Source organism: Monodon monoceros, unplaced genomic scaffold (genome assembly GCF_005190385.1).
Source record: "Monodon monoceros isolate NGI ecotype Baffin Bay Population unplaced genomic scaffold, NGI_Narwhal_1 Super_Scaffold_4, whole genome shotgun sequence".
Lineage (NCBI taxonomy): Eukaryota > Metazoa > Chordata > Mammalia > Artiodactyla > Monodontidae > Monodon > Monodon monoceros.
Window position 1 is genome coordinate 52185454 of NW_021703781.1, and position 22252 is coordinate 52207705.

At 55.4% G+C, this 22252-nt stretch overlaps 1 protein-coding gene across 1 annotated transcript in view; it reads right to left on the reverse strand.

Moving 5' to 3' along the window:
- Positions 1 to 573: 573 nt before the first annotated feature.
- The window catches only part of RRP12 (ribosomal RNA processing 12 homolog), a 28072-nt gene continuing 6393 nt past the window's right edge, over positions 574 to 22252 (reverse strand). The window contains exons 9-34 of the mRNA XM_029245879.1: positions 21166 to 21264; positions 20440 to 20531; positions 19764 to 19875; positions 19457 to 19554; positions 18127 to 18241; positions 16975 to 17117; positions 16636 to 16757; positions 15621 to 15685; positions 15371 to 15533; positions 14787 to 14941; positions 14453 to 14520; positions 13801 to 13894; positions 12798 to 12956; positions 12582 to 12662; positions 12258 to 12363; positions 11926 to 12033; positions 11251 to 11408; positions 10159 to 10250; positions 9827 to 9985; positions 9536 to 9708; positions 9173 to 9301; positions 6165 to 6214; positions 3872 to 3941; positions 2309 to 2376; positions 1915 to 1997; positions 574 to 1292 (exon numbers count right to left, since the gene is read on the reverse strand). Coding sequence (XP_029101712.1) covers positions 1190 to 1292; positions 1915 to 1997; positions 2309 to 2376; positions 3872 to 3941; positions 6165 to 6214; positions 9173 to 9301; positions 9536 to 9708; positions 9827 to 9985; positions 10159 to 10250; positions 11251 to 11408; positions 11926 to 12033; positions 12258 to 12363; positions 12582 to 12662; positions 12798 to 12956; positions 13801 to 13894; positions 14453 to 14520; positions 14787 to 14941; positions 15371 to 15533; positions 15621 to 15685; positions 16636 to 16757; positions 16975 to 17117; positions 18127 to 18241; positions 19457 to 19554; positions 19764 to 19875; positions 20440 to 20531; positions 21166 to 21264 — 2865 coding nt within the window. The 3' untranslated portion in view covers positions 574 to 1189. The remainder of the gene's footprint in view (positions 1293 to 1914; positions 1998 to 2308; positions 2377 to 3871; positions 3942 to 6164; positions 6215 to 9172; positions 9302 to 9535; positions 9709 to 9826; positions 9986 to 10158; positions 10251 to 11250; positions 11409 to 11925; positions 12034 to 12257; positions 12364 to 12581; positions 12663 to 12797; positions 12957 to 13800; positions 13895 to 14452; positions 14521 to 14786; positions 14942 to 15370; positions 15534 to 15620; positions 15686 to 16635; positions 16758 to 16974; positions 17118 to 18126; positions 18242 to 19456; positions 19555 to 19763; positions 19876 to 20439; positions 20532 to 21165; positions 21265 to 22252) is intronic.

A 22252-nucleotide genomic window follows, 5' to 3' on the forward strand; every position in this document is an offset into this window, starting at 1 on the left:
CATCACCTTCTAACTGGGACTGTGAAGTCAGGGAGACCTCCTGACACAGGTGGGTCAAGATCCAAAGGGCATAAAGAAGCTGTGGCACATATATACAATGGAATATTACTCAGCCATAAAAAGAAACGAAATTGAGTTATCTGTAGTGAGGTGGATGAACCCAGAGTCTGTCATACAAAGTGAAGTAAGTCAGAAAGAGAAAAACAAATACCGTATGCTAATGCATATATATGGAATCTAAAAACAAAACAAAAAAATGGTTCTGAAGAACCTAGAGGCAGGACAGGAATAAAGACACAGATGTAGAGAATGGAATTGAGGACACCAGGAGGGGGAATCGTAAGCTGGGATGAAGTGAGAGAGTGGCATGGACATATATGCACTACCAAATGTAAACCCGATAGCTAGTGGGAAGCAGCCGCATAGCACAGGGAGATCAGCTCAGTGCTTTGTGACCAGCTAGAGGGGTGGGATAGGGAGGCGGGGAGGGAGACGCAAGAGGGAGGGGCTATGGGGATATATGTATAGGTGTAGCTGATTCACTTTGTTATACAGCAGAAACTAACACACCACTGTAAAGCAATTATATTCCAATAAAGATGTTAAAAGATACAAAGGGCAAGATCCAAAGCCTGACCCAGGGCTATCACGCTATGCGCCCCCGACAGCACGCTGGGACAGGAGAGCAAGTGGTCAAGCCACTGTTGCCAATGACCAGACACTGTTCTTGTACTTGCGGCGGGGTGGGGTGGGGGCAGGTGATAAAACACAGTGTTTCTAGGTACAACACATGGTGTTGCATCTTTATTCTACGTCTGATCATAGCAAATCTCACAAAGCCAGACTGCAGCCAGGCAGAGTGCCACGTGGCGACAGGCAGCCAGAGGAAAGGAAGACGATCTCTTCTGTTGCAAACACTCTGGACGGAAAGCACAGCCTTCTCGCTAGCCTACCCAGAGGCACTGAGGCCACATTCCCATCTCCAGGCCCCAGGGACATCTCTAAAGGGTGACTCCCATTTGGAGCTTCCAAAATCCAGGGCACCTCCGGGAACCAGTCCTGGTTCCAACAAGTCATTCTGAGTCCAGGCTCTCCCACTGACTGCTGCATCTGGACCTGGCGTCATGGCAGCTTGAGGGCTAAAAAGGGGCCTCAGACTGGACCAGAGCAGCCCAGGGGGTCCCGGGGCTCAGGACCGTTGATCCTTTCTGCGGAGCTTGTGTCCCACCTGGGAGCCCCGCTGGGCAGCTCTCACCAGGCCTTTGAACTGTCCCTGCAGCTTCACCTTCTTCCTGCAGGGACAAGGATCAGAAGGGTCACGTCTCGCCGAGAAAAGGCAGCCCCCCTTCCCATAACATCAAAGGGTGGTGTCCCCACCCCAGCACCAGCAGGAACAGGGGAGAAGGGGCGCTGCCAGGTGGTGGGTGGCACGTGATCCGTGCAGACCACACCCATCATGTTTAAAAGGGCAGTTCAAGTCAAGGATACTTGAAGGTGCATGCGAAAAAGTAAGAATAAAAAACCGGGACCCCTGGTGGCGCAGTGGTTAGAATCCGCCTGCCAATGCAGGGGACACGGGTTCGAGCCCTGGACCGGGAAGTTCCCACATGCTGCAGAGCAACTAAGCCCGTGCGCCACAACTACTGAGCCTACGCTCTAGAGCCCGTGAGCCACAACTACGGAAGCCCGTGCGCCTAGAGCCCGTGCTCCGCAACAAGAGAAGCCCGCGCACCGCAATGAAAAGTAGCCCCCGCTCACCACAACTAGAGAAAGCCCATGCACAGCAACAAAAGACCCAACGCAGCCAAAAATAAATAAATAAAATTAATTAATAAAAAACCGGAAGAGACTTGAGCAATCGAGTGGAGAGTGTAACGAGCACAGCCCTCACCCCCGACCCTGCACACGCCGTACCTGCGGTTGAGCTTGGTTTTACTGAGGGGGATGTAGGCGTAGGGATCGAGCCGACCTTTCTTCTTCATGTCACCCTTTGCTTTCTGCTCACCCAGAGAAACAGAGTCAGCCAGGAGGGTGGGCTTCTCTTTCCACCCTTGCCCCTGACCTGACAGGCTGAATCCTCCCTTCCCTTCATTCTTTGCCTCAGGTGGTGCCAAAGAGCTTCTGCAGCCCTGGACAGCCATCCAACAAGGCCTGGACTTCAGGTGCTAACAAAACCTTTGTGTACCCCTCAGTGTGGCCTCAGGCTGGCTCCACAAAGGTGCCTCTCCAGGGCAGTGATGGGCACAGCTGCCCCGCACTTCCCCAGAGACTCTGCCAGGAGAGTCCTTGCCCCACCAGCAGCTCTTACCTTGGCCTTGTATTCGGCCCCGGGGGTAGCCTTCTTGGCCACAGGGCGATGGATGCCAGAGCCTCCCGCTAGAGGGGGAACACAGAGGCCATGAGTCAGGTAAGGCCAGGGCAATTGGGCAGCCTTCTCCCCGGAGAGCTGCTGGGGAGATGAGTCACAGCCAGGACCGAATGGTTGTCCCCTACCAACAAAGGACAAAGAGACCTTCCTCGAGAAGGGACTGTCCAGCGACTTGACAATTAGACCACTGAGCTCCTCAGACTGACCTGAATCCAGAAACCTACCAGTGACCTCTGGAAACACATATATCCTCGACTAACATAAAATACCTCACCCTCTCCAAACTAAATCTGCTCCATTTGTTCTGGGGAAAAGAACATAGGCTTTGAAGCCAGACAGACTGGGGTTCAACTCCCAGCTCTAACCGTAGGCATGGCTCTTAACTTTCTGGAGCCTCTTAAGCTCATCTGTAAAATGAGGCACTAAGGCTTGATCTCATTCAGGCTTCACACCAAAACTGTGAGTTAGAAAGGCAGCTCTTATCCCATCGTACAGACGTGAAAACTGCGGCTTCGAGAGATCGAAGTGCTTCCAAGGCCAGTGTTATTTCCAGCCCGGACTTCCACACAGTCATGGATGGAATCACATAGTGGCGACTAGGGAGGGCTCTCTTAGATGACCCAGATGAATCTCCTTTAAAGGTGAGAAACTAGAAGGTCAGAGAGGCAGCGTGACCAGGCCAAAGTCACACAGCTAAGAGCAGCTGGCCAAGCAGTCCTGAACCCAGGCCTCCTACTGCATCGTGTGGTACTACTGCTTCTGCACCACACCATCTCAGAGCAGAGGAGGTGAGCTGGGCCCTGGCCTGGGGGGCCACAGAAAGAGAAGGAGCCCTGAGGCGCTCCAGCTGGGTGAGGATGCCGTGGGGCTCTGAGAACATACCTGCTACTGGCATCAGGGACCTCCCACAGGAGCCCCTGGACCTCCAGATGCAGAACAAGAGCTCTGCTTCGAGGGCCTGGGGGCAGGGGCCCTGCGGGGGCTGCCTTGGGGGAAAGGAGGCAAAGGTGAGGCAACAGAGGCCTCTCCTGGCTTTGGGCAGCCACCTTGGTGCCTCTAGCAGCTATTCTGGGGAAAGGAACAGCCTGGGAGCCCAGAAACAACTGTACAGGGGAACTCCCTGGGCAGCCCTCCCAACTGCCACCCTCAACATAGGTCAAATCTGGCCTGACTCAAAGCCAGAAAAGAGAGGCAGACATCTCCCAGGAGAAGGGTGGGCTGCAAAAGTCTCAGGAAAGCCTGGGTTGGTGGGGAAGAGATGGGGCTCAGGGGCTCCCCAGAAGGGCTGGGGGTTCTGTGCACAGATCTCCTAACCCCCAGGCTCTCCCTCACCCACAGACCCCCTTGGTCCCCAGCCCAGTCTTATGGGACATATCAGCCAATCTTTGCTGGTGCCAACTGAGTACAATCAGGCCATGCAACCTCTTGGCCCTGCCTGCAACACACCCTGCCTAGTGCAGGTGACAGGGAACCTGCTGCAAGAGAGGAGAGAGGAAGCCTCACCTTGGTACTGAGGGGGCATCTCCAGCTCCTCACTGTCAGCCTCTTTCTGCTTGAGCTTCTGGTGCTTTTTCTATAAAGAGGTAACAAGCAAAGTTCATAAACAAGAGGACATGATGATACTCACTAATGGTAGCCGCAAAAGGAATCGTATCCTGCGTTAGTAGAAAAGGTTCTCTGCCAAGCACTCGATCCCCCATACAGATGAGGACACGAAAGCTCAGAAAGGGCAAGTAACCAGGCAAGGCCACACTGCTCGGCAGCAGAGGCGTGGCTTCTAGCCCAGGTCCTCACTGCGGAGCTCATGTCGGCTGCTCCACTGCTAGGCCTCTCCACACTGAACTCCCCCAACAGGGCTACAGCTGCCCGTCTGGGCACCTTGACCTCAGTTTAGCCCAGCCTTCCTAACGGGGATGAGGTCCTCAGCCTCTCTGGGGAGAACAGCTTTATCGGTACTTCGTCTCACATGACCTCCACTGCACCCTCCCCATTAGTCAGACCCACTGATCTCTGACTAAGTGCAGGCCCTGGGGATACAGGGGACAAGACCCATTTCCTGTGCTCCTGGGGCCCTCAGGCAGGTGGGAGACCCCTGCTCAAGTCAGTCATCACAGTCGCTCAACAATGCTACCGTCCCCGGAGTTGTAAGCACGAGGCAAATGCTACTCGCCAGGCACCGTGCTGGGAGCTCCAAGAGGGAGAGGTGGGCCTGACAGCAGCCCAGCCCACCAGGAGATCTGAGCCCGGAAACTGACAACCAGGCAAGGTGGAGGGCTGTTGTGTGGGGAGACCTGAGCTCGCAGGGCTGGCTGCCCCACAGTGTCTCTCCCACACTGCCTGGGAAGCCTGTTCAAACTACAGATTCCTGAGGCTAAAGCTCCCCGGGGGCCCCGGGCACCTGAGGGGCACTCACTGGCTTAGGGGCCAGACAGAAGAGAAGGTGTGCCAGGTAAAGGGAACGAGGCTGCAGCACACACAAGTGTGTCTGGGGAACCAGGACATCCAGTTTTGTTAGTTGAGACCCAGCAGAAGGGGCTCCTCATTTAGAAACAGAAACGGGCTGGAAATGTGGTTGTGGCCGCATCATGGAGGTGACGGCTCAGTTTGTTCTTGGTTCAGCTGGCACCTGGCAACAGTTCTGCCCACTGGCAACTGCAGCTGGCATTTTATGCTCCCACGACTGAGGGCAGAGGAGTGAGACTAAGCAACTGTTACGCAAAAAAGCCCCCAGGGAGGGCTTCCCTGGTGGCGCAGTGGTTGAGAGCCCACCCGCCGATGCAGGGGACACGGGTTCGTGCCCCGGTCCGGGAAGATCCCACATGCCGTGGAGCGGCTGGGCCCGTGAGCCGTGGCCGCTGAGCCTGCGCGTCCGGAGCCTGTGCTCCGCAACGGGAGGGGCCACAACAGTGAGAGGCCCGCGTACCGCAAAAAAAAAAAAAAAAGCCCCCAGGGATCCCAATGGCAGGTGATGGATGCCATGAGCCAACCGGGAGCGTGGCCACCCTGGGACCCTCTCGGTGCCGTGAGACAAGGTGCCCCAGCCCTGCTCTGCTGACCTGGGGGCCATCCTTTCACAGCCGCAGTCAGTTCCCCTGGCCAGGAACAAGGGTAGGCTGCAGAGGGACTGCAAAGCCCCCTGTGAGGATGTGCTCAAGGAATCAGGCAGGCTTCAGCCAGAAAAAGATTTCCGGGAAAAATGTAATAATGATGATGATGGTGACAACGATGAACAGCCACCACTTCCTTAGTGTGACTAAGTGCCACACATTTTACATATAAGCTGGGATTTGAGTTCAGTCTGGGGCCAGAGACATGCACTTTTAACAACGTCTGTGGCCTCAGGCAGGCTGCGGATGATAGAGTCCCCACCTCCTGGGAGGATTAGTGAGGTGACACATGGGGCCCTCAGCACTCCTCAGTGGTGGGTGCCCCTCCCCCAAGTGGAGGCGGCCCCTGGCAACATGCAGGCCGGCTGTTGCCCCTGCTGCCTGCACAGCACATGCCCTCGGTGGAGAGACAAGGGACCGTCTCTTTCTTCCTTCAGCTGGACAATACAGCCAACACCGAAGGAGGCACTGGGTGCTTCAGAGGGAGCCAAGCCCTCTCCACGCCCCACAGAGGGGTCAGCCGTGACATTGCATGCCCCGGGCTGCCTGCTGTGTGCCACCGCGAGGCTCCACTGAGCAGTGAGGAAGCAGGGCAAGTGAGTATGTGGGAGCGGGGAGACGGCGAGAAGCTATGAGGCCCAAGGTTTAGGTCTAAGGGCCCCGGCCCTCCAGCAGCAGGAGTTACTCACACTCCTGACGCCCACGTCTTCCATCAGGTCAGCCATCTCTTCAACCTCCCCTGGAGCCAAAAAGAAGAGAGACCTGTGAACACTCAGGGAGCACCCCTGTCCTCCCAAAGCCCACAGAAATTTCAACCTGCCTCCTCCCAGCTCATCAGGGTGCAAGGGCTGCCAACTCCAGCCCCAGAAGACCTATCCCGTGGAAGATAAGACCCCTGGACCCTGCCCCTTCCTCCTTCCCATCCTGGGCCCCACGGACGACAGCCCCTCAAGGAAGTGGTGACCTGACTTCTAAAGTGAATACAGCTTTTGTTGAGACTCTAAGAAAGCCCCAGGTTTCCTGGGGAGCCAGGCATTCCCGCAGCCCCACATACACTCCACTTTGCTGGGAAGACTGCCCTATTCCCCTGCTTAAAAACCTTTCCCTGCATTTGTGCTAGGCATTGTGTGGCGATATAAAGAAGTATGAACCAACAAAAAGCATAGGCAACAAAAGATAGATAAACAAAAGATAGATTAGACTCGATTAAAAATGTTAAATTTGTGTATGTCAAAGGACACACCAACAGGATGAAAAGGCAGCCTACAGGATAGGAGAAGGTATTTGCAAAATACTTTCAAAAGATAGATAAACAAAAGATAGATAAATTAGACTCCATTAAAAATGTTAAACTTGTGTATGTCAAAGGACACATCAATAGGATGAAAACGCAGCCTACGGGATAGAAGAAAGTATTCGCAAATCATAGATCTGATAAAAAGTTAATATCCAGAATAAAGAAAGAACTCCTATAACTCAACAACAAAAAGAAACAACCTGAGATGCAAGAGGGAGGGGATATGGCGACATATGTATACGTATTGCTGATTCACTTTGTTATACAGCAGATACTAACACAACAATGTAAAGCAATTATACTCTAATAAAGATGTTAAAAAAAAAAAAACCAATTCAAAAATGGGAAAAGGACTTGAGTAGACATTTCTCCAAAAAGATAGACAACAAACATGAAAAGACGCTAAACATCACTAATCATTAGGGAAATGCAAACAAAACTACCATGAAATACCACTTTACACACATTAGGATGGCTACTATCTATGAAACAGAAAACAGCAAGGGTTGGAGAGGGTGAGGAGCAATTGAAACCCTTCTGTCCTGCTGGTGGGAATGTAAAATAGTGTAGCCACCATGGAAAACAGTAGGGCAGTTCCTCAAAAAATTGAAGACAGAACTACCACATGATCCAGCAATTCCACTTCTGGGCATACACCCAAACGAACTGAAAACAGGATCTTGAAGAGGTATTTGTATATTTATGTTCATAGCAGCACTATTCACAATAGTCAAAAAGTGGAAGAAAAAAAAACAAAAAAAAGTGGAAGCAACCCAAATGTCCACTGATGGATGACGGACAAACAAAATGTGGTCTAGATATACAACAGAATAAGGCAAGCTTTAAAAAGGAAGGAAATTCTGACACAAGCTACAACACGGATAAACCTTGAGAACATTATGCTAAGTGAAATAAACCAGACACAAAAGCACAGATACTGAATGATTCCACTTATATGAGGAACCTCGACTCATATTCAAATTCACATTCATACAGACAGAAAGCAGAATGGTGGCTGTCAGGGGCTGGAGGAGGGGGAAATGGGGAGTTGCTGTTTAATGCGTACAGAGTTTCAGTTTTGCCAGATGAAGAGTTCTGGTGATAGGTGGTACAACAATGTGAATGTACTTCACACTGGTGAACCGTACACGTAAAAATGGTTAAGACAGTAAATTACATGTTACGCATATTTTACCATTTCTTTAAAAAAGCTACCAGTATATTTAAAAAAATAAAGAACTTTGAAACTGATCAGCTGGAGGGAAGACAAACTGAAGTGAAGTCAATCAACAACCAAACGTCATAAGAAGCGTGTGACTAAGTACGGAAGCCTGGCAGTCCCTGGGCTTGTTGGGAGTTCTGAGGGAACACGGCTGAAGCCAAGGGCCCGTGCAAAGGCCACAAAGGACTTGCACTGGATCTGAAAGAGTGGAGAGGGGCTGGGAAGGTGGGGGGCAGGGGGCGGGTGGGCATTTTTAGCGTCAGGGTTCCATGCGCAAGAATGGAGCAAGGAGACGGGATACACTGAGGGTGAGAAGGGGACAATGACGAGGCCAGATCTGGAAACAGTGTCACCACATTTACCCCCAGCACCTCTATATGCTGTTCAAGTCACCATTTCATCTTCACTATTACACCCGCTTTGGAGTGAGGAAACTGAGGCACAGAGAGGTTAAATGACTGTCCACAGTCACACAACTAGTAAGTCAGGTTGCAGGGGCAGCAGGGACAGCACTGGTTGAGTGGCTGCGGTGAGCAGGCGGTGAGAACCAAAATAAAGAGGAAGACATAAAATTTAGAAGACCCAGGCTTTTGTGATCTTACGTGATATGTACAGAGATACGTGAATACAGAGATAAATGCAGAGGGAACAGGAAAGACGAAATGGGACTTGGAGATGTTACACCTGAGCAGCCCCTGGACAACAGGAGACAATGACTCGGGAGAGTCTGGCTCTTTTCACCAATAAATGAGCTTCCAGGCCTCAGCCAAGTTTACGCTTGGAATAAAAAAACACAAAAATTTTCAAAAAGGAGGAGGACAAGCAAATAACCAGACCAGAACAGAATACAATAGAAGAGAGATTAACAGAGTGTATCACAGGTGGTAAGAGGAAGTACTACTGCCTTTTGAAAGTTTTGTTTGAATTATGGAAGTACTGTGTAAATGCCTGGGTTACACCATAAAAAGATTTCTCAATGTGGTCAAAAGAGTTTGAGAAACAAAAAATTTGAGAAAGTTGCCCGAGATACAAGCTCCTTATATCTGTTTTTACCTATGTTTCCCCCCAGAATGGTCGCTGAGTGAATGAGTGAACAAACAAATGAGTGGATGAATGAGCAAACGAGTGCAGCCCTGGCCCAGGCCAGCTGCAGCTCCTGAATGGGCAGGTGGCCCCACCTTTAGCGCCTTCCTCTTCCTCCATCTTGGCGTCGCCATCCTCCTCCTCACGGATGATCAGCCGGCCGTCGGCGCTCACCTTGAAGCCGTGGTCCTTCTTCTTGCCCCGACCTGGCCCAGGCTGGGTGGCTGGCGGGGCAGAGTCGGGAGGTGAGGAGGTGGAAGGCCCGTCCTAGCCCGCTCACACCCTCATCAGAACCGACGAGCCTGGGTCTGTGACTTGGATGAGTGCCCGCGGCACTATGATGTGCATGTGTGGGAGGCCAGGGTGCCTGCGGGCCTCCCCAGAGGCCACTCCGCTCCTAAAGCTGGCCCAGGGCAAGCCTGTCCCCCGTGCCCATGGGCCAGCCGCTTCTTACTCACCCAGGACTCGCTGGGCCACCTTGGGGTCCAAGAAGTTGAGGGGCTCGTCCCCGCCACCCTCCTTCAGCCACGCGCGGCCCCTCTGGCGGGCCAGCCTCTGCTGCTCCTTGCCCCGACTCCTCTCCTCCTCCTCGTCCTCCTCGTCCTCCGAGTCAGCCAAAATCTCCTCGATGCTAAGGACAGACAAGCCCCAGTCAGGGCGCTCCAGGAGAGGGAGGGCAGCTGGGCACGGCCTGGGCAGGCTTCGGGCCAGGGGAGACCCGGCCCCCAGCGTCCCGCCACGGGTCTCACCTGTCGCCTTTGCCCCGGAAGGGCTCCTCCTCCTCCACCTCCTCTTCCGCTGCGGCCTGGCTCAGGGCCCGCTGTTTCCTGGCCCGGGCCTCTGCTTTCCGGATGTTCACCAGGACTTTCTGGTACTCCTCTGGCAGGAGCTTCCTCACCAGCTCGAACCTGAGGCCACAGAGACGGGCCGGTGAGGTGCCCGGGCCAGAGAGCGCTATCCAGAGCGAGGTGTCCAGCCAGAGCCCTTCCAGCCCCCCAGCCTGGCCCCTTCTCAGCAGCGGTCCTGGTGGACTGGAAACCCCTCGACCCCTCCCCTACTCCCTCCCAGTCAGGGCACAGACCCGAACTTGCGGATGAACTTGGTGAACAGGTTCCGAAGCTTCATGCGGAAGTGCCGCCGCATGTCGTCCGAGAGCTTCCCGATGGCTCCCATCTGCGGGGCAGAGCAGCGGGGCTTCAGGGGGAAGATGCGCCCCCTCACCCTGTCTGCCCCCCACACCACGGGTTTCTCCTGGTTCCACGAGTCCCTCCTACTGCCCTGCATGAATCTCTGGCTGGACCGCACTCCAGCCTTCGTGAGAAACACGTGGCCAGCAGGTACCATCTGCAGTGTCCCTCGGTGAGGCTGGTGGTGCAGGGCCCCCTCGATCCTCTGAAGGCTTGTATAAACCCCAGTCACTCCAGGACAGGTCACCGCTCAGGCCGTCCTCCCCATCGCCGGCCCGTTAGGCGGCAGGGGCAGGCATCCTGACTCTCATCTGCCCCTTCTCGCTTTGACCCGACCCAAGGCCAGATGCAAAGATGACACGCAAGAGGGACCTAGAGCCCTGATGCGATTCAACCCAGCTGGAAGTGGGAAACTGAGGCGGCAGGTGCAGTGGATGGAGGGCTCACAGGACAGTCCCAGCTTGCTGCACGCCTTATGCCCAGCAAGAGGGGGCCAGGGACCCAACACCAGAGGGCTCTTCAGGCCCTTCTGCACCCCAGCAGGGGCATCTAGAGAAGCCTTCTCAAACCCAGAAGGTCACAGTGCAAGAGGGCAAATAAAAAGGGAGGTTTGGGTCCCTTCCGAGGGACATCCCAGAGTCGCAGTTCTGTTCCCAGGACTGTTCTCACTAGCACTGTGACCTGGGAAAATCTCTGGCCTCAGTTTGCTATCCATAAAACAGGGGGTGGCCCTACCCACCGCCCCCTGCCCTGCAGAGCCCCTGCTGCTGTGGGGGGGCTGCGGGGGGTGACAAGTGGCAGCCTGGGTGCTGTGCCCCTTTACCTCCACCACTGGTCTCTTCCAGGGCTCCTGCATGACCTTCTGCTGCACAAGACAGCGTGTAGCCAGAAAAGTGTTTGAAGCTGGCTGGCCTCAAGGCTCACTGGGTCTCTGCCGGCAGCTCGTGGGCCACTATGCCACTGGCCGAGGGGAAGGGGACACTCACCACCAGTTGCACGTGCTTGGCCAGGTGTGCCATGTCCATGACGACCATTGACACCTTGATGAAGCCCAGTGCTGATCTGACCACGTCGCGGGTGCGGGAGGCCAGGAGCAGGCACACATTCTCCAGCAGCTGCTCCATCGTGCTGGCCCCCATCAAACCTGTGGTGGCCAGAGGGCCACTGTCAGAGACACCTGGAACCCCACCCAGACCTAAGACCCCTGCCGCGTCACAAGAGTGGGAGCTGACACCTGGGGGACACTTCCAAGTGCCTGGCACGTGTCTAGTCACTTTCTGCCAGCATCTCCTCTAGTCCTTCAGACACCCTGTGAACAGGTGCTGGTTTTCTCCTCCATTTTAGAGATGAGAGAGTAAGGTTCCAGGAGGTTCCTAAGTTTGTTCAAGGTGTCACATGGCTGGTAAGAGGCAGAACCGGGACGAAAATCTAGGCGTGGGACCTAACCTCCTCCGACCCACTCTGAAAGCGGGATACGGGCAGCTGTGGGATGAGGAAAGCCGAGCTGGGCAGGAGAGGAGGCGGGAGGCGGTCAGGCCTGGTTCCAACTCTTCGTCCTCCGTCCCAGGACCTTTCCCTGTTTCGGTAGCCACACTGTCCTGACCTCCTGGGCACTTTCCTACCCCGAGGGCTTCCCAGGCCTTCAAGGAAATAGCGTTTACCTTTAAACTCGAAAAGGAGGTGGGTCAGGGCCAGGATACTGCAGCTGACCATGGTCACAGCGCCCACGAGACCGGGGTAGATCAGGACGAGGTAGCGCTGCAGGGCCTCTGGGAGGGCAGAGAGCAGGAGCTGCCCAGGGCAGAGCCCACCGTGTGTGCTGCATCGTGGGCCCAACCGGAAGGGGGGCTCCCACCAGAGAGGAGCAGCCCACCCAGGGCCAGCGCCCAGCAGCTCCCTCTATCTTTTCTCTCTGATGGGTGAGTGCGGGGTGCCTCCTCACCCAGGCCGGGAGAACAGCGCCCACCCCAGCCCCATGCCACCCGGGCCTCACCTGCCGGGTCTGGGCCAAACCGAAGGAAGGCGTGGCCCATCTCCACCAGCAGCGCAAAAGCATTCTTCCGAGCTCCCACCGACACCTCCTTGGTGCAGAGGATCACCTGCCCAGACAGCCCCGTTAGCACGGGCTCCCCAAGCTGGCCACCCCAGGGTTGGCAGCCTGAGGCAGAGCGTACGGGTAAGGGCACTCACGCTCCCAGACAGTGAATCCAGCCCACCCCCACTCCCACTACTGCCCTCCCCTGATCCTGGTAGGCCTTCAGGAGCCCCATTCCAAGGAACCCCAAATCACAACACACTCCCCTCCCGCACCCCGCACCTCCGGGACGAGGGCACTGATGAACTCCTCGTGCTCGGCGGAGAGCTTCCTCACGATATGTATGAGGCACTTCAAACGGGGCTGCGGGACAGGGGGACAACAGTCAGGACCCTCAGTGCCACCTCCGCCCCTGAAGTCCCTAAGCGTCTCCACGCTGGTCCTCTCCTGGTGTTGCTCGTCCCCCCTCGGGCAGAGCGGGGCCCCTGGAGTCCGCACCCTCTTGGCGGGCGAGGAGGTGCTCCGTAGCGAGTCCAGAAGGGTCTTCTTCAGGTCGTCCAGGTGGCTCTGCACGAAGCGGGCGCCAGGGCCCTGGGGGCTGGCGCACACCTCCTCCAGCACGCGGTAGGCCTTCTTCTGTACCCCATGGGCCTTGCTCTGGGAGGGCGTATGGTAGACAGGGGTGGGTGAGAGAGGGGGCTGCGGGGCACCCCACCCTCACCCAGTCCAATAACATCCACAGAGCAGCCACGTGAGCTGTGACTGGCCCTGGTGGGGACTCAGAGAAGCTGGCCCTGCCCTCTGGAGCTCGTGACATCCAATGGGAGGGCAGGAAGAACACAGGTTAATGAGAGGCTGATTCTGGGCCAGGCAGGGGACGCTGAGGGGAGTGAAGCCTACCCAGCCCTCCATCCCTTCCGCTCCCCGCCGGGACACCTCTCCCGAGGTTAGGTGACTCTGCCCTGGACTTGTGTGCCTGCCTGCACGTTCCACCAGAGCACTTCTCACGCTGTTGGGTAACTGCTTATTATACTGTTGCAGTGGTGACAGTTTTCAGAAGGTCACGCAGGCCTGACTTTTGCCTGGTGGTTAGCCACAGCGTGCAGGGGCGAGCATGTCAGGCAGGGGACCCAGCATGTGCAAAGGCACAAAGGGGCTGTTATATCTGGAACCCTTAAAAGCAGCCTAATGAGGCCGGAGTGGCAGCAGGGGGATGAGGCTGGGTAGGATGAAGATCAGGCCAGGCGGTGATGGGCCTAGTGAGTGAGTCAGGCCTCGGCTCTACAAGAGGCATCTTAGCAGGTGAGGCCCAAGCATGGCCGTGCATTTCTGTCACTCTGGCACCTACATGATAGAGTACAGGGCTAGACAGATACAAAGGGCAGCCATGCCATGAGAAAGCAGATTAAAACCCGATCCTGGGCAGCAGCAAGGCATGGAGACAGGGCCCACGCCCCCCCACAAGTGTGGGCGTGTGGGGCTCCCGGCCGCCACGGCTCACCTCTAGGTAGGGCCGGATGGTGGAGTACAGCTTGCTGATGGCGGCTTCATCAGCGCGGGGAGCCAAGGCCACGACCAGGTCCAGGACGGACAATCTGCTCAGCGACAGGAAACCAAGGAGGGGCTTAGTGGAGGCTGGGGAAGGGTATGCACCATCAGTGTCCTCGTGTCTACTGGGTACGGGGGAGGTGGGAAAGGTCAGGGTGAGGAGGACAAGGGGCTCGAAGAAGCCCATGGACAATAATCACTGCCTGTAACCTAACTCAGCACTCATAAGGTACCAGCACTGTTCCCGGCGCTTTACATGTCTTAACCCCTTCAATCCTCACAGCAACTCTATTGCAGGCATTATCATCATGCCCATTTTACAGATGAAGGCACAGAGTAGAGTAGATAAATAACTCAACCAAGGTCACAGCTTATAAGGGGCAGAGCTGGGATCTGAATCCGGGCAGCGTGTCTCCAGGGTCCTCACACTTCCCTAGCAGACTACAATGGTGCTCCAGGATGGAGGAACTGGTCAGGCCTCAGGGTAGAGCTGGGACATTCAATATCTCAAGACTTTCCTAAATAATTCCAGACAGATACACAGAGCTTCTGCTAGACATACTCTCTAGCTCCCTGGGCTGCCCCAGCTCAAGTGGGGCACTTACCTGGTGAAGTCAGAGCTAGCAGGGTCCAGCACCTTCTCACTGGCTTTTTCCAGGAAACCATTCACCAACTGGCAGCCCAAAGGGATAAGGAGGGAGTTGTTCAAGAGAAAATACACAGCAGCAGCAGGTCACAGATTTGCACCCTCGTCTCTTCCCCCTCCTCTCCTCCCTTTTGAGAAGGCTCGAGCCCAGCCTACTGCTGGCATATGGTCTCCTGTTCTTCTGGGGGCAGAGGGCCAAGTAAGCCATGGTGGGTAGGGTCTTGACCTTTCCAACACCCCAACCCAACACTCACCCACCGGAGACTGTTCCTCCCCCTCCTCTACCAGGTCACCTGAGGCTCAGTAATGGTGAGGTAAGTTTTGATGGTTTCCAGCACGGCCCGGCGAGGGGCTGGGGTGTCTCCAGCTGCAACGGGCTGCCCGTACAAGTTGAACAGGATCGGCAGGAAGTTCTTCGCAAAGCGGCTCACTTCAGCACGGTCGGCCTCTGGCAGGAGGACCAAAGTTTGCACAGAAGGGCCAGGAGATGACCCTGCCTCAAAGGCCACTGTGGTTGCAGCCCAGAGGCATTCTTGTGGGGGACCTGTGACAGGGTCATGGGTTTGAGGCTTTTCTGGGACAGGAGAGGCTGAAGCCAGAGCACAGAGGACGAGGGGCCACCACAGTCTATGGGGCCAGCCAAGTGCTAGCCCCACGTAAAGGCTGGACAACTCCCAGCAGCTCTCAGTACACTGAGAGTAAAGAAAGAGAAGGGGCCGTCTTCAGCATCCTACTGACTCCTCGGGTCCCCAGTGGACACTCAGGTCCTTGAAAAGCATTAGCGGTGGCTCAGGCAATGAGCTGGACAGGCAGGGTCAGGGGACTCACACCATCACAGCCACCTTCCACCAGCCCCGACCCCAGAGCCCACACATACCCGCCTCACAGCCCTTGGTGATGAGGGTGCGCAGGGCCTGGCACACAGTGACCCTCAGGTCTGGGCGCTCGCTGATGGCCGTGCCCAGCGTCCGCGCCAGCCCTTTGAAGGCGGTGGCCACATCCGTGGGCCTCGTGCAGAACCCAGGCAGGAGGGTCCAGATCTGGGGAAGGAGGGGATGATAGAGGAGAGTGACGACCAGCAACCTGTGCCCACCTGTCCTCCTCACACCCCCCAGCTGACCCCTTACCTGCCACTGGAGCGTGTCGTAGATCTTGGACTCCACTGTGCTGCCTGCCTGGGCCAGGTCCATTGCTAGAGTGACACAGGACACAGTGTGACCCTGGGCACACTCCTGACTGACAGGCCTCATGTTTACCCAAACCAAAAGCCCAATGATGAGGACAGGAATATGGGCGATTCCCCTGCTCCACAGACGAAACATAACACTTATTATTAAACAAACACTCGTTTGTTCTAAAAAAAATGAAAAGACCTATGTAAAACAGAAAGCGACATCTCCCCACAATCTCCCCCGCAAATCTTCCTCCCCATTTCTGACCTTCTTATATTTCTCCAAGCACGTGCACACTTTTAAAGACGTAAAAAGGATTGCCTTATAAGTATATTCTTCTGAAACCTGGTTTTACTTGAGAATAAAGCTGGTAACACTTATCAAGCAGTTTCGACATGGCAGCCTGTGTAATGCGCACTTACGTGATTATTGCATTTAATCCTCACACCATCGCAATTATCGCCCTCATTTTACAGATGAGGAGCAGACCCAGGGGAGTTGAATAAACCTGCCCGAAGTCACCAAACGGTGGAGCGGCTGAGCTGAGCTTTCAATCTAATCTACTCAGCTCACCATGGACTAAACACGTCCATTCCCCTGTCGGTCTCTTTCCTTCTGTACAGTGAGCACTCTGTGTCCCATGGTGGGGCTTTATTATGACTGACTTCATTGGAGCCCCACTGAGGGATGTGTGGGCTGTGTCGGGATTTTTACTTGGAACATCTTTGTATATATAAATCGGTGTGTACTTGTCTAATTATTCCTCTGGTGGGAGAAAAGGCCCCTGTCTGCCTGCCTCGGGGCAGGGGTGCCTGGCCACGCCTCGGACCCCGCTGATGACGGCACTCAAGCACTGGCTGACCACCTGCTCGGCCCAGGGAGGCTGCCAAACGTCCTAAGGCTGGGGCGCTGGACCAGGAGCCCTTCCCGACCCTTCCAGTGAGGCTCCAGGACTGTGGTGGGCCCGTACCTTTCCTCTTCAGGGTGGTAGCCAGAGGCAGGAAGTAAGCGGTAAAGAAACCAAGTCGAGTTTCCCGGACATGGTCTCGGATGACAGGCAGCAGCCAGCTCCGAGGGAAATCCAGAGTCTCTCTGGGAGGAGGGAGGGGAGGCGCAGTGAGGAAGGGGTGACGGCCTGGAGCTGTCTCCCCACGGAGCCGAGGAACAGGACAGGTCCTGCTCTGGCCGCCCCCACTGACCCGCACGGCACGTGGAGACATCAGCCGAGGGTGTGGACACCCTCCCAGCGGAGAACAAGCCATGTGGCTCTCCTGGGGCTGGAATGGAAGCCAAGCAGGGCTGCACTTACTCAGAGCCATCAATTTCCAAAGGCACAGCCTCTAAAACCACCTCGGGGCCCATGCTGGCCACGGCAGCGCCCACTGCGCGGTCCAGAGCTGCCATGTGGGGGGAGTAGGGGGAGAGGCGCAGGTCACACAGGGACTGGAGGCACTGGAGCAAAGAGACGCGGGTCAGACATTAAGACGGGCCTGCAGCACAGGCACCCGTGGCTGAGGCTGGGCCAAAGTCTCCAAGAGGACGAGGTCGGGGGCGTGGGGTCAGGTTATGCTCTCGCCAGAGGTCACAGACCATTAACCAAATTCAACTCTTGGATGTGTTTGAGCCTTCCTCAATGCCCCAGGATTTAAAAAGAAATTCTGTATTTGTTAGTAAAGTGTAAAAATCAGGAGATTTCATATACAAATGCAGATTTCCGGTTTATCTTGAAAACCGGGAAGGTATGGGAAACGCAGACCCACGGTACAATTAGTATAAATTAGCAGGCACTGCGGAGCAGCTGCCCCTCGAGACCAGAGCTGCCTCCTCTGGTTCACTACAGCCCCTCAGAGCCCCTCTGCGAGCCTCATTCCTTGAGGACCTCTCACAGGAGCCAGGTGTTGCCAACCTAATCTAGCGGGGCCTGGGCCAGGCCTCTCAAGGAAGGCCCTACCCTCGGGGAAGGCCCCACGAGGCCGTGAGCTGCTCCGCCTGCTGGTGAGGGGTCTGTGCCCTGTCCTCAGGCTCCCACCTGCTCCTGGAGCTGGGGAGGATCTCCGGGTGATCCCTGAGCCTTAAATGGTTTACTCTGGGCTTTGGTAACCTCCCTGGGACCTAAGGCTGCTTAAAATACTATGCTCACCTGTTACAGAAAATTTAGAGAATTAAAAATTAAAAGATAATAGATAGGGGTGAGGGAGAATCACACTGGTTCCCTGTGAGTTTCAAAACCATCAACTCCAGCTAAGACTAGTGAGAAGGCATTAGGCGGTGGGGGGAGGGGTGGTTTTAGCCCTCTTCTCGTTCCTCCCACATTGGCCCAGTCGCCTTCCTGGGGACACAGTACTGGGCACCTGCAGTGGACCCTGGCAGTGGGGGAGTAAAGCGCAGAGGTAACGGAGACACGTGCCCCTCTAGCAGCCCCAGCCACCTCCTGCCCTGGCCCAGCCGCTGCCCCAGTCACCTTCCTCATCACGGGATGGGCCTGTCTCCCACACGCCTCAAAGAAGACACACAGCAGCTGTAGCACGGAGCTCCATGATGCGTGGAATCTGTATGTCAGGCCCTCCTCCACTGCCCTGCCAAGGGAGTGGGCAGTCAGGGCCGTGGAAGTCCATGGCCGGCACCAGGAACTACAGACCACGGCAAGGGTGAGGCCCCAGGAAAGGCCAAGGGGGAGAGCTAGTGTTTACCAAGTACCCCCCGTGCTAAGAGTTTCATTTATATAATCCTCACACTTCAAAAAACAGCTGTGAGCTAGGTTATTCGTTCCATCCTCAGATGGGGAAACTGAGGCTCAGAGGGACTAAGTAGCCCAGCAGTGTCACTCTTCTAGTGGCCAAACTGGGCCACCAAAGCCCATGTTGTCACTGTCCCATGCTTTCTCGGTCTGACCAGAGATGGGAAGATGGGGTAGGTACAGGTGGACTGGGCAGAGGGAGGAAAGCCACAGCAGTGGGGAAGCCCGGCCGGCTGCTAGCCCCTTCCGGCCCAGGCACGCTGTGGTCAGCTCATCTCTTGAAGTCGAGCCCCAGAGGCTCTAGGCAAGAATGGCCAACAGGGGTTAGTGTGGGGAAAGGGGTGAGCTGGGGGTGGAGCAGCTCTATTCCTCAGTTTTCCAGAAACTTCATTCCAGGTGTATCCAGAAGAAACAGGCCTATGTCCTCATAAGGAACAGAACCCAAAGCATCACACCTTGGAGCTGAGCAGACAGACCCAGAGGAAACACCAAAGATCCTAGCCTCTTGGTGCTCTGAAGCTCCTCACTGGCGGCTGGAAGGGCCTGGGTGGCTGGAGGCCGGTCTGTGAATGGCTTCTCTTGTAGGCATGGAGGGCAGCACAGCACATGAGTAGAGTGGATTCTGCGGTCAGGCTGCCGCTTACTAGTTGAGTGACCTCAGCTTTCCCAGTCTGTAAAATGGGGTCAGCACCTATCTCCTAGAACTGTAAGGACTACCAGTAATTTCTGGTATTTATTGGAACTTAACTACGCACCAGGTACTGTTCTGAGAACTTTACATATATGACCTCATTCAATCCACACCTCCATTAGACTGATGTGGACCCTGAGGTGTTGAGAGGTGGAGGAACTAGCCCCAGATGACGGGTCCCCAAGTCCACACTCTTGAGCATGACACTATGGCACCTGGAGTGCGGCCAGTGCTCAAACCGACAGCAGCTGCTCTGGTAGTGTGCGCAAGGCCCACCACAGTGACAAGAGGAGTACCTGTCATCACGAGGAACTTTCTACAGGCACACCTTATTCCCTCCTCATACAGAGGCTGTGTTCTCACCTGAACATCTTGGCGACATACTGGGCAGGGCCTGAGGCCGAGGAGGTCACGGAGCCGATGTCAGCCATGTGGGGAGCGACACACTCCTTCAGGATCTCCTGCAAAAAGAGGCCACAGCTGTTTGGGCCCAAAAGAGCCCCCCAGTGCCACTCAGCCCTCCCAGGTGACTGCTTCCTGAAGCTTCTAGGAAGCTCACCCCCACCCTGAGAACTTCTTCCCCAGGACACAGCTGGAGGCCTGAGGTGAGCTCTGGGAGCTCTAAGGCTCTCTGCTTCCCTCGCTAAAGCTGGGCTGGGGGCTGAGGTACCTGAAGGCACTGGGTGGCAGCTGTCACCACCTGCGAGTGGGGGGAGAGGAGGCAGGTTGTCGCAGTTCCAAACAAGCGAGGGAGGTGGCCCAGTCCCAGGTCCCGATGCAGCCTGTCAACACAAAAGGCTTCTGTGGGGTCTGGCCGCTGAGCCTGCGTGTCCGGAGCCTGTGCTCCGCAACAGGAGAGGCCACAACAGTGAGAGGCCCGCGTAAAAAGAGTGACTGTTATGACGGAGACACAAAACAGAAACTGGGTTCGCAGGACTGAGGATCCCAGAGGAGGGGACCATTAACCCAGGTGGGGAGTAGGGTGGAGCCGCAGAAAGGGGATGATATCCTCTGAGAAGTAAACCAGCTGCACAGCCGGCAGCGGTGACAGGAATCAGGATGGCACTCGGGCCCCACCTCTCGGTGGGGAAGGTGCTCTCGGCCGCCTTGCTGCTCAGCTCCTCGGAGCTCTGGCAGGAAAGGCAGCAGCCCTGGCTAACACAGGCTGTGCTACCTGGCCCCGCCTTCACGAACACAAGAGCTGGTCTGCACACACTCAGTGCAGAACCGCCGCCCCCCCCGAAAGCCGAACCCCCTACAGCTTCCGGCTCATGTCCCTCCCATCTGTACCGCAGTGCAGGGGGCCTGGCTGGAGGCCAAGGGACCGCCCTCCACCGCATCCCTACCTAACCAGGTTGATGTGGGCTTTCTCCATGACCTTCAGCCAGGCCAGCAGGGGTTGTAAGTCATTCTCGCTGGGGACGTAGTCGTACAAGGCCTAGGGGCGGGACGGGAGAAGCAGGTGACTGAGCAAGTGCGTTCAGCAGCAGCCCAATGACACGACCCCTTCCCATCCCTAGGCAACAGCACGTCCCCGCAGCTGTCCTGTCCCAGGGCCTGCACACGGGCCCCTGCACTCACAGCCCCGTGGGCCTTCCTTTCCCTGCTCAATGAAGCCCTTCCGCTTCTGCTTCTATGGGAAAAAAGTCTCTAGGAGCAGTCAAAAATAACTTGGGTCACACAACCTTTGTGAACCTGACAAAAGCCAGAACCCTTCTCCGGAAAAATGTACGTGAGCATATACACACATTTTGCAATTTGGGGGGGGTTTGTGCCCCCTTCCCCAAATCCACCCAGAGATCCCTAACACTGAGAACCTTTGTTCAAGGTACCTGTTAATACCATGAGACCATGCTGAATGGTTTTTTAGGTTAACTACCACAAAGTCAAGAGTCAGGGCCCCCAGCTCCCGTGGACACTGATGTGGCTTTGGTGGCCAGTCTCCTGGCTGCCCGTCTACCTGACTCCTACACAGGGGCGGCCCAACCTGGCCCATCCAACCTCGCTCTGCAGACAAGTAACAGGGCCGCCCCCCAGCACAGCCATGTCCCCGTCCCCCCATCAGGCCTCACCGTGATGATCTGGGCGTTGAGCTCTGCTGGCAGGGTACCCGGGCTTGGCTTGGCATGGAAGAGGCTGTGAAAGGCCTGCATGGCACAGGCTGTCACCAGCTGGAGAGGACACGGAGGCTTAGTGGGGAACCCACCGCAAAGCCCACGGTGGCCCTGCACTCCTCAATATCCCACTCCAGCCAGTGGGTTTGCGGGGACTTGGGCCCCCTGAACCTCAAACATGCCTCCTACACCTGGACACTCAGAGGACTGCTGCTTTATTAAGTCTTGGCAGCCACCAGGAAAAAAAATGATTTAAACAAGGACAATGGAGAAATGTGAACAAAATGTTTTTTTTAACATAATGGGCTTGGCTACAAATGGTTGGCATACTATAATTATAGCTGTATTTTCACGTTTTTATGTGTTCGCTTACCTAAAAAGAAAATGTCTGAAAGGATACACGGCAAGTTGTCTGTGTACTATTTATCTTAGGAAATGAGACTTGGAGGGAAAAAGAGACTTCTATTTTTTTACTTTATATACTTCAGAATTTTTTTTTCCTTTTAAACAATGATCATGTTATTTATATAATGAATGCTTTAAAATACATATGTGAACAAACAGTATAAGAGAATATATAGAGATTAACAGAATTGTGCTAGCATATCAAATGCAAGGGATCGTTTTTTTTTTTTTTTTTTTTTTCGGTACACGGGCCTCTCACTGCTGTGGCCTCTCCCGTTGCGGAGCACAGGCTCCGGGCGCGCAGGCTCAGCGGCCATGGCTCACGGGCGCAGCCGCTCCGCGGCATGTGGGATCTTCCCAGACTGGGGCACGAAACCGTGTCCTCTGCATTGGCAAGCGGACTCTCAACCACTGCGCCACCAGGGAAGCCCCAAGGGATCGTTTTTATGTATCTTTAAAGTTGTCATACTGACGTTATTAAGTAAGCAAAAAAAAAAAAAAAAGAGAGAGAGAGAAATAACCGTGTCTGTGGCTGGGGTAGAGCTCAAGGTAGGGGGAGGACTGATGCTTTACCAGCCCCGCCATGGTTCCACCCTCTCCCTCACCTCATCTCCCAACAGAAGATGCCCAGTCTATACGA